The sequence below is a fragment of the Vigna umbellata genome, chromosome 4 (genome assembly GCF_029865625.1).
Source record: "Vigna umbellata cultivar VRB3 chromosome 4, Vumbellata_1.0, whole genome shotgun sequence".
Lineage (NCBI taxonomy): Eukaryota > Viridiplantae > Streptophyta > Magnoliopsida > Fabales > Fabaceae > Vigna > Vigna umbellata.
Window position 1 is genome coordinate 35327996 of NC_142168.1, and position 11361 is coordinate 35339356.

Consider the following 11361-nt stretch of genomic DNA (forward strand, 5'->3'; position numbering starts at 1 on the left):
TTGTTGCCTCCTTTTCTTTCTTTTTTTTTCTACAATTCACTATATTTGTTAGAAATGGGATCAAATTTTATCCATACATCACATAAAATATAAATATATATATATAGATAAATAAAGAGAGAAGGGATCCATTTATTTTAATATTAAACAGTTTTAATATAAACAGTTTTATTACGAATGAGTTTTATTATTTTAATTTCTAATTGATATTTTATTAATTTGATTTAAAATTTATATAATTATTATTTTTTTCTAAATATTTGACATTGAGTAAACTCTTTTGAAAATGAATATTTGATAATATTATATTTACCTTTTCAGTGATTTTTTTATAAAAATTAACCAAGTGAAATTGAAACACTAAAAAACTGAGTACGAGCATGAATACGGGTATATACAATACCTAATGAGAATAACAACAAAAGTTTTATATTTCTGGGATATTGATATTTTAAAGGAATGAAAATTTTCTTTTATGAGTGTAGATGTGATAATGAAACCCTTGAAACCTTCCACAGCAAGACCTAGTTAAGGATGACAAATAAAGTTTATTTTTATTTTATACTCTCAAAGCTTTTTATAATTATATTGAAGCTTATTACATGAATAATAACTTAAATAAGAGTGAACTAACTTAAATAACTGAGTAATTTAAAAAAAATATTAACATTTAGATATCACATACATAAATATCACATATCTCACCCATACAATACCCATTAAAACTCGCATTTCTAGCTTATCTTATCTCCTTTAACATCAAAACACTTTTAATAAAATAATATACAATTAATATGTACTTTACTCGTAACAAAGTCACCTTACCTGTTCAACAAAACTATATATATATATCCTAAACTTTATACTCTAAATCCTACAATAGAGAATATACAAAACAAATAAAATTAAAAATAACAAAATCATAGCCTATTAAAAATAGATTAAAAGCAAAATACAAAAAGAATAACTAAAAAGGACTTTTAAAAAATATTAAAAGCTTAAATATTAAATAAGAACTCACAATAAATAAAAACCATTAAAAAACAATTAGAATAAAAAATTCAAAATATAATATTTACGATGGTAAAATGTTCAGCGTCATTTAAGGGATTTAGAAAATTTTCTAAGGTGCTTATATTCAGTTAACACTTAAATGGGCCATCTTGTGCAATTGGGTCTTTCGATTTTGTGTTCCCAACACCTACTACGCATGACAATACGTACAGTACATGGTTAACAGTAGGACTTTTTGGTTGACATGTTTTCTCACTCTGTCGCTGTTACTCAACATAAATTCACATCAAAATAAAAAAACAGGAAGATCGAAATTGTGGCTTTTCAAATTTTGGGTTATTTGGAAGTGATTCATTCTGCAACTGGGTTTGTTTGTTCACTGTATAATGTTTATCTTCAAATTTTGGTTTATTTGTTCGCATGATGTTTGTTTGTTTTCCTCAGCTAAAAATCATACCTTTGTGAATGTGAATAGTTGCAGCGTTGTTGCAATGGCCGAGGAGAAAGATGCTTTCTATGTTGTAAAGAAAAGAGATGTTGTTGGCATCTACAAGTCTTTCAGTGACATTCAAGCGTTACTTACGTCTTCTGTATGTCATCTCCCACCTTGTTACGTTCTTTCATGTTGCATAGTTTTTGCCTTTGTTATTTTTCTGCATTTGGACAGGGTGCATTTCTAAGCCTCTGTGTTTTGTAGTTTGGAAATTTAGGCTTTGAATGATTATTGTTTCTAAGAACTGTTATCTATTTTCTAAAATTTGTTTGTCTCTTGAGTTCATTTTTGTTTTCTAAGAGTTTTATCTTGTTGGATAGAGTACTTGAGGAAAGTAGTTCAAGAAGATGAGAAAACATTTCTATTCTATTGCCGTTTTTTTGTTTAAGAAAACAGTAGTTCTGGAAACAATTTTCATAACGTCATAGGTTTTAGATGAGAAATTGATTGTTGACTTGAGTGGAATTGTTTTATAGAGCAGTGTTTAAATCAGCGTAGTTAGAAGAGAATCAAACAAGGCATAATTCTTTGCGCTGAATATGCTTTATATTTCTGGGGTTGGTTTTTTATTTCTTGAGTTCCAGCAAGTTCTTTATTTTATTTTATTTTATTTTAATTTTTAATTTTTTTTATGTTTTGATTACTATAGAAGTTGAGGGTATTCTCATTTGAGTATTTGTGTTCTCCATGCAGGTATCTAGTGACTCTCTAAGTATTTACAAAGGGTATTCTTTACCTCAGAAAACTGAGGAATACCTTGTTGCACATGGGCTTAAGGGAGCCCCGTATTCTATTAGTGCTGCTGATGTGAATGAGGGGCTATTTGGAAGCCTTCTTGCTTGTCCTTATCAGGTTTGAGGCACCCTTCTTATTTCAATTGTTCTCTAGTACTTGAAAATTTTCCTTATGTATGGGGTGAAAACCATTTTTTGTGATATTGTTAGCTTGAACTTTTATGTTGAAATTTTTAGCTCGTTGCATTTTATGTTGGATGGTAATTTTTTCATGAATTCATTTTTGTAACTGTAGAGTTTAAGGACTTTTAGAGGTTTTTTAAGGTCATGTTTTTTGCAAGGTAGTTAAACTGAAGATTGTATCACGAACAGTAGATTTTGCTTTGAATTTCGGACGGAGAAGAAGAGATTACTATATGTTATGAATTTCATAATTTTACATTTAATTGGGCACCTAATGGATGGTTGTAAGTTACAAGTTCCTTAATTGGATTTTATTTTAATTCAATTAAAAATTAAGTGTATTTTTTCTGTATTATTCACCTTCTTGGTTTAATGGCCTTCGATTATAATAAAATGCAATTAAGACTCTTGTAAGTTACATTGTGTGCAAGTGCATGCTTTCACCCAATTCCAATTAAATGTAAACTTAAGAAATTCAAAATTGGCACCCGAATCCAATTAAATGTAATCTTAAGAAATTCAGAATTGGCACTGGTTCACTTAACGTGCATCTCTTCTCTTCACGAAATTCAAAGTTAAATTTATGATTTGTGTTACAATTTTATGATTTTGTTAACCGCTCACAATCCTAATCATAATCTATATTTTAACTACCTTGGTTGCAATTGAAAAAAGTTTGACTTCAAGAGGAGATGGTTTATTTTTACAGGATCCATATTCTGCTGGAGGAAGAACTTTTGACGAGAGTTCCTCATCAAGGAACTTGCAAGGAGCTATTCAGCCTGACACTAGCGTAAGTTATCAACGATGACACATCCTTGAACAGGAAATCACACTTAAATTCCTCAAGAAATGATATTTATTTAAGTGAAGCACATATTTGGAGATAGGATTGAAAATGAGTTAAGTCAAACTGGACTTAGCACAGCTCAACTCAATAAGAATTGGTTTGATTCAAACTCGAGTTGAGTCTTATAAGAACCAAGATTTTCAACTCAAGTTGGGTTTACTTATGTTCATGAACTATTTGGTTTGGTTCACCAATTTGTAGAACTTGCATTTACACTTTTTGTGCAAAAAGGGCAGTTGAAACTGAAATGACTTTTGTTTGGTTAGGGACTATCATAACCAGTGGTTACAATGTTAAGGATGGGAATTACTTGCATAAATATCATAATGTTTACTTATGTATTCTTTTATAAATTTTACATATTTTATGTCTTATACAATTCATATGTGTGTAACTAGTTAGTCATGAACCAGACAAATTGAATAATATTTTGCTTAAGTTTAGTTAATTTAACTAATGAGCTTAAGTTTCAGTTCAAGTTTAACTCATCTAGTTCATGAATCATGAACTGAATTATCAAGCTGGTAAATAATTCGAGTGTCATATCAAGTTTGTCCAGTTCATTTACACATCTATTTGGACTTTTGGAGCCCTATTATCTTAGTTATTTGTCGGATGTGAAAATAAAATTACATGCTGCTGAGTTCCACCTGTGCCATCAGCTCTCAGTGTGATTGTTCAGTGACAGGGCAGGCCTTTATGTTGTAATTTTTTAAGCTAATAGTGATCCAATATAGTAGTTAGCAACATTAGCACTTAGTGCTATGATCTTACACTCTTACTACTTAGCCTTTAGGATGCTGATTGTGTGTCATTAGTTACACTTTTTGCTTCTTTTCCTTTCTTTTATAGAAGCTAGCCGGATCATCTTCCTTCCCAACAAATTCACAGCCAGATCATGCACTAGTTGGATCCCAAGCAGAGTTGTCTACTTGTGTAAGCCTCTTTGATTATGTTTTGCATTGCTAATTGCTAATATTGGCATTCACATTCTACATCATCGTAGAAGTGCCTGTACATACTATATTTTACAACTATACATACTATATTTTACAACTGTCCACACAATTTATTCTTTACTTGGTAATGTGTTTTATTGGTGGTGACTATTTCAGCTCCATAGCAATTCTTTGATTTTAGTTTTTTGTAATTTATCTGCAAGTTATAATAAATATGTATGTTCTTGTAGTTATAAGATTGAAATATACTTTTCAGTTTTTGCTGTTTTATTTAACTCCTTTTCAAGCATTCATAGACTAACTACATCATAGGGGTTGATGTGTGCAAATTTAGTTGATTGTTAATTTATTGTTCATGCTACTCTAAACTTTCAAGCATTCTATTCTATCATTAATTGATGCATGCGTGAAAGTAATGATCTTGTAACTATACAATGACAATGAAATCTTACATGTCTTTTGTAGATTTCGTGCACCCTTCATTTTGATGGTGCTTCCAAAGGAAATCCTGGACCAGCTGGTGCAGGAGCTGTACTGCGTGATGGGAGCAAGGTCTCTACTATCTGCCACAATTCTTGTGGTTATTGTACTTTTTACAGAATTAGCTAACGATTTGGTCTCTGCTTAGGTCTATCGATTGCGTGAAGGAGTGGGAACTCAAACAAATAATGTTGCTGAATATCGAAGTTTAATACTAGGATTGAAATATGCCCTGAAGAAAGGATATAAGCACATCGTTGTCCAAGGAGACTCTCTTCTTGTCTGCAACCAGGTTTGTTATATTTTGAAAGTGTGCCTTTTCTTAGTACCTTTCAATTTTCCCCCTTTTGTTCTCTACCACGTTATCTGTGTTTCAGTGCTGAAAATAACATCTGGATTGTGATAAAGAAAATTACTTTATTTATTAAATAGATATATTACACACATATTTGAAATTTGAAGTAACAGTATAGTTCCTAATGAAAGGTTCTTCGGATTTATGAAGCCATTCCTTCCTAATGGTCTGATAATTGAGTTGAGTTGGGATTTACCAACAATGGCTCTTTAGTTTATATACATTTCGTGACCAGTTCACCATCTTATATGATTGCCTTTGCAACAGATTCAAGGTTTGTGGAAAATCAAACACCCGAATATGGCTTCCTTGTGTAGTGAGGCCAAGGAGTTGAAGAACAAGTTCCTGTCATTCAAGATCAGTCATGTTCCTAGGGTAGTACTTTATCATTTGCTCTATATTTAGTATTTACTTACAAGTTAGAAACTTATTCTTCAATTGATGTTTTAGGAATATAACTCTGAAGCTGATGCTCAAGCAAACCTGGCCATAAATCTCAAAGGTTAGTCTCAAGGGTCTTCCAAGTTCCCTATAAGTTTCGATTGTTATATTTTCATTATAATTTCAAAAATGCTGCACTGACTTCATTTTGTTCTGGTCTTTAAATTTTTTATATAAAATAGAATAAACCATTAACCTCTTGGCCTTGTATAAATTTTATTTGTGTTTGGTTCCTAAACTTTTGCAGATGGTGAAGTTCAAGAAGATTGCCAATCACTTTAATGCTTGACTTCGTTTGCTCTCAACTGGTTAAAACTAGGGTGCATTCTAGCTGTAGCTGACCTTTTTTTGTACAGAGGCATTCTAGCCTCATATACTGTAATAACATATTGTAAGTAATTTTTGTGCATTTTGCGTTGAGTCTGATTATTTTGTCTTAATTCACTTGTTTTAACTAATGACACGTCCATAGTGTTTACTATCATCGGAAAATGTTAGTTTATTATTCCTTATGTGACATTGGAATCCATGACTTGTTTTTTCCTTCCTTCGACTGTAGTAGCTAATGACCAACATGACTTGATTTGATTTCTGTCATGATCCCAAGATGAAAATTTCTTTCAATATCTTTTTATATATACTGCGTGATTAATAACTGCGAATGAAAAAGTGATCTTGCTATTCTGTTATACTGTGTGGCGTTGCTTCATGGAAAGTTTGAGAGAATTGTGGTTTTAATTTGTTAATACTAAATTTGAGAGATTTGGAATGAATCCAGTTAAAATAATCTTAATTTCTTAAATCTGAAAGAATTGTGGTTTTAATTTGTTAATACTAAATTTGAGAGATTAAAATGAAATTTAAAAACCATTGTAGTCCTCAAACAGTCCATTTAAAATGTTTTTTTTTTAAACTTAAGAGACTAATATGTTTTTTAAAACAACAGAACCATAATCAGATTCATTTTCAGATTTTAGGAAGTAAAAACATTAGAAGTTTTATAACCATATGAATTATTAAATTGATCCGATGTTTTTCATCTTTCATTCTCGACATTATTATTTACAAACAACCATGTATGTTATTTTTCTTCTTCTTTCTTATACCCAATCAATCTAATTTGCATTCATAAACGACGATATCATAAAAGTTGGGCTAAAAAGTTAAAATTTAAACCATAACTGAGAACTACGAAGTCGGCATTGGGCAACTTATTATTCATGTACTTTAGATTTGGTTTTTAAGATTTCTGTTTAATTAAAGTATAAATTCTTGTATTTTTTTTTTAAATATTATATTTTTTGTTTCTTCGAATAAAAGTATGAGTAAATAAAATACTCAAACTAATGAAAAATGTAAAGAAAAAAAAGTTAGGTGAGTAAACATTATTAATGTTAAAATATTTATAAATGTATTAAAAAATATTAAACAATTGTTAGTTTTTTTTATGTGTTATACTACGAGGTTGTTTTCTGGTTTGGATAGATAGATAGATAGGGTGCGAAATAAGAACAGCAACTTCTCTTTTCCGAGACTGTGTTTAAAAATGGCGACACTGTTGTCATCTTTCTCTCTGCACTCCATTCGCCCCTCTTCTTCAACACTTCCTTCTTCTTCCTCTTCTTCTCCCTCTTTTGTCTTTTTCAGCTTCCCCTTGCGCACTCGCAGTTCATCTTTGAAGGCACGAACAGTTAAGAAGCGCGTGGTGAAGGCAGTGGAAGAAGAAACCCAGCAAGAAGAACTCAACGCTGATGAGAGTGAAGAACCATCAACCTCCGAACAGCAACCTGTTGTGGTTCCAGTTTCCCCATCGGACACTCTCACCATGTTCTTTCAGGTACAATACTGTGTTTTTGTCAATGTGGCTTTGGATTGAAGTTTTCACGAACTTTGCTCACCTACCAAAGTCACAAATTTTGATCTTTTTTCAACCGAATGAATCGATCAGTGTCTTTTTCCTGCAATTGGGGTGTTAAAATTATAAGGGGATTGCATCCAATTTGAACACTGATAGGACAAGCTGTGACTTTGCAAATCCAGACGGGGCCAAGTCGTGTAAGTTAGAACAAATAACCAGACTAATCCCATATAGCGTGAAAAGAAGCAAACTAATCTATGAAAGATATAGCATCATTATGTTAATCCTAACAAATGAAGATTACTACTTAAGACATTGATATATGCATTTTGTTGCTCAAATTAGTCCCTGAGTTAACAGTGCTGCGGACAAATTTGACCAATGAAGTGAAATATATATATTAAAGTCCTGTAGGGAGGGTAATTTCCAAGTTCTAAGGTCTAAGAGCGTTGAAAGGCAAGAATTGGTTTAAACAGTCACTAATTTTCACTCCAATGGTTGAATTCAACTTAAGGTTGTTGGGAATCCAAGGATGAGTCTATTTTCCACATTGGATAGAAATGTGAATGTAGAAGAGCGAAGACCCATTTACACATTAAGTTCAGATCTCATTGGTATTGTATCTCCTAATGAACTTTTTCCTTGATAACCTAACAAAGTGAACCTCCTTGATAAACCTAACAAAGTTAATAACTTATTTTTAGTGGGTTTCATTTTATCTCTTCATTCACTCAAGAACCCTCGTTTTGACTTGAAAAATTGCTTTTATAATGGTTAACCAACCTTGGTTGTACTTGGTTATATAAGCAGTTTCAATATTAACTCATTTGCTGCAATGATAAGCTGCTTGACTTTTAGAACTAGCATAAGCACCTGGATCAGAGTTGCTCCAATATGTTTGGCACAATATCATTCAAAGGGTAGATAGAGGGTTATTCAATAACTAACCTTAGTGCCCTCCCATCACGGGCCAATGAACTATGGTCTAAACTATTTCTCACACTAATCAGCATTTTAGCTGTCTAAATCTACAACAGATTAGATATCCTGGCTTTGAGTCATAGTTTCTAGTCTTGTAGAATTATCTTTTCCCCTAAAATAATTGTGCATTTGGATCTTGAGGTTGATACCTTTTCTATTTGTAATTGTATCACTTTTCTTGAGACTGACTATCTACTTTCTGCATATATTAAGGCAGAGGGAACATTGAGTGAATCAGCTATTCCAGCTTTAACCAAAGCTTTAGAGGTAATCTTCTACTTTTCTCAATTGCTTCAATGTGAGTGTGAACTTGATGTAAATATAACTTTGGTGACGTGTATCTTCATATGTTTTCTCAGGCTGTTATTTTGTTCTTGGTTCCTTAATGAACATAGCAGCAACAACTTCTATGATTTAGGTCCTTGTTTTAAAATCACTCCTCTGAAACAGAATTGAGTTAATATTGTCGGTTGGTTTCCTTTTACTAGAGGATGATGTAGGAGGTTAAAAGTCAGATATCAAATGTTAGTGATGTTTATTCAGACCCAGAGTTGTGTGTGTTAGATTCAAATTTAATTTAAAACAAAATTGTTTGCAACACCATGGTCAATATAGTTTTCAATGTGGGAAGATGATCAAAGGATAGTGATGAAAGAGGGCAAATCACATCAGTATTGTTTAGTAATGAGACTTGGAACTCCTTTTTATGCTGGAGCATTTGTGCCCTCTCCTTTCTATTTCTTTAAAGTGTGCAAATTACATGCTCATTATTGCAACATGTCACTGAATTTTGGCCTTCAAGAAAGTAAACTTATCATACAAATACTGCATTTCTCAATGGAGGTGATGCGAAGGGATTATGTTCTTTGTTTCCAGCCACACCAATAGCTTAATCTAATATATTCTTTCCATTAAGGTTTTATAAATAGGCAAGCTTTTAATTCTATTCTTATGTAAGAATTTGGTGGTCAGATTGAGTGTTATATTTCTTCATTCTTTTGCAATGTTGTCAATGGTCATTGTCTTTGGGAAACTTTTCTTGTTATCCTTAACACTTGGTTATCATGGTTTCATTATATATTTTTCTAGGAGACAGAAGGTGTTACTGATTTGAAGGTTCAGCTTTCTGAGGGACTTGCAATTTTAGAGGTATGCAAACACTTCAATGCAATTGCCAGTTGCCACAAAGCTTAATTTTTCAAAAGATGAACTCCCAACTCTTGATTTTGGATGATTGTTCAACATGAGTTTTTTCTTACCGGCTTGGTTGGCACCATAATGGAATTGAAATCTTTAAAATAGTCATGGCATAGTTGAATTGTTGAGACACATCATATTCCTGAATCCCCTAATACCTTGCCATTAAGCTTTTTATTTGTAGAATATGGCTATCTGTTAAGTAAACATCCTTAGATTTTCTGCAATGTCATTAATGGTTTTGTGTTATGGTTCAGTTGAAGAAACAGACAACTGTTCAAGCTACAGGTGTGGCTTCTGGACTGGTAGAAACCATACAAGGTTCAGGCTTTAAATTGCAGACATTGAATCTTAGTTTTGAAGATGAAGAAGTTGCAGTTGCCTAGACTGAATTTGTTGGTGTAATAGCAATAGTTTCAGGGAATTTTTTTGTCATCTGTTCACACCTACCTGACTAGAGCTTCCAACAAACATTTTGGTTTGTATAGATATGACTATTGTTGTTGGTTAACTTTCCTCTTCGTCCTTATATTATTGTCGTTCGTTGCATTGGAGCATGTTATCTTCTTGTAAGAAGAAACACCCAGAAAATTTGATGATACTATCTTTGTTAGTTATTATTATTTTTTGAAAAGTGAAAGATTTCTTAGTAATGAAATCCTATGGAAATGAGATTAGGAATCTCCACACACACCTTTAGAATAGAAAAGTTAAGAAAAAAAAATAGTTAAATATATTTTTAGTTTCTAAATTTAGTTATAAATTAGAATTTGTTTATATTTCAAACTTAATATATTTTAGTTTTCAAATTTTAAAAGTAAATAAATATAGTTATTATTAACTTAATAATTTAATTTTTTTTTTGTGTTGAACAATATATAAAATGTTAAATTGTATAAACAATTCAAATATTAGTTTGAAATATTAAAATGTATTATGAATATATATAAAAGTAATTTTACTTGTTGTGTATGTTATCTTTTAATATGTATTTTAATTGATATTCTTTAAAATATAAATTAGTTCTAGATTTTATTTTCCACACTGGAAAATCATGACTATTCTTAACTTATAAATTGATGGTACAATACTCATTAATGTAACCATGCTGCTCTGATTTATTTGTATCACAATTAATTTCATTTAATGCATTAATTGCAGTGTTGTAAAGACCACTCTTGGTGAAGTGATAAATCTGTAAGAAGTTGGGCATAATATTCTATTAATTAAAATTACAAAAATATGTGGTTCTTATGTGTTTTTTAATAATATTTTTCCCTCATTTATATTAACATATAACATTTTATGTTAATATAAATGTGTCATATAATTTGAGAAATGATAATTAAATTTGAGTTATATTTATAAGCTTTAATCCATTGAAGGAAGATAGTAGTGTTTAAGTCGAGAGATGATAAAAGTAAATATAGATGGTGAGGTCAGTAAACACTTTGGATTTGAAGCGTGGGTTAGAGAATTAAATAGATTCCAAACAAATGGGGGTAGACATAGTAGCGGCATGAGGTGCTCTTAGTAAATTGAAATTCAATGTTTTAGTTCACCAGATTGATAAGCCTTCTGCTATCCACCACCACAGTTTCTTCCTCCACCTTCCCAATTTATCTTTTTTCCAAAATTATTCTTAGGTCAAATTTTTTTTATTTTTACCATTAACTTTTTATATTTTTAATTAAAAACTCTAATTCTATATCTTCATTCCAGCACACACCACACCTCCCTCCCTCTCTTTTCTCCTTCTCTTTTCCATTTTCGTCACCAACCCTTACACCTCCTCCCCCTCTTTTCCTTCTCTTTC

General features: G+C 31.4%; 2 protein-coding genes across 3 annotated transcripts; both read left to right on the forward strand.

The window, feature by feature from the left end:
* The first annotated feature begins 1176 nt into the window (after nt 1–1176).
* On the forward strand, nt 1177–6026 carry LOC124841054 (uncharacterized). 2 transcript variants are annotated; one of them, XM_047317229.2, is made up of 10 exons: nt 1177–1395; nt 1490–1604; nt 2201–2359; nt 3134–3217; nt 4127–4210; nt 4699–4785; nt 4862–5005; nt 5336–5443; nt 5519–5570; nt 5757–6026. In XM_047317229.2, the coding sequence occupies exons 2-10, from the start codon at nt 1506–1508 to the stop codon at nt 5789–5791; spliced, it is 852 nt and encodes a 283-aa protein (XP_047173185.1). In that variant the 5' UTR covers nt 1177–1395; nt 1490–1505; the 3' UTR covers nt 5792–6026. The 2 variants fall into 2 exon arrangements, with proteins under 2 accessions (XP_047173185.1, XP_047173184.1); XM_047317228.2 differs by having other exon boundaries at nt 1177–1380.
* A 954-nt stretch (nt 6027–6980) lies between these two features.
* On the forward strand, nt 6981–10094 carry LOC124841068 (Heavy metal transport/detoxification superfamily protein). Its single transcript, XM_047317248.2, has 4 exons — nt 6981–7346; nt 8562–8615; nt 9438–9497; nt 9803–10094. Exons 1-4 carry the CDS (start codon nt 7056–7058, stop codon nt 9929–9931), a joined length of 534 nt encoding a protein of 177 aa, XP_047173204.1. The 5' UTR covers nt 6981–7055; the 3' UTR covers nt 9932–10094.
* Nucleotides 10095–11361: the final 1267 nt, after the last annotated feature.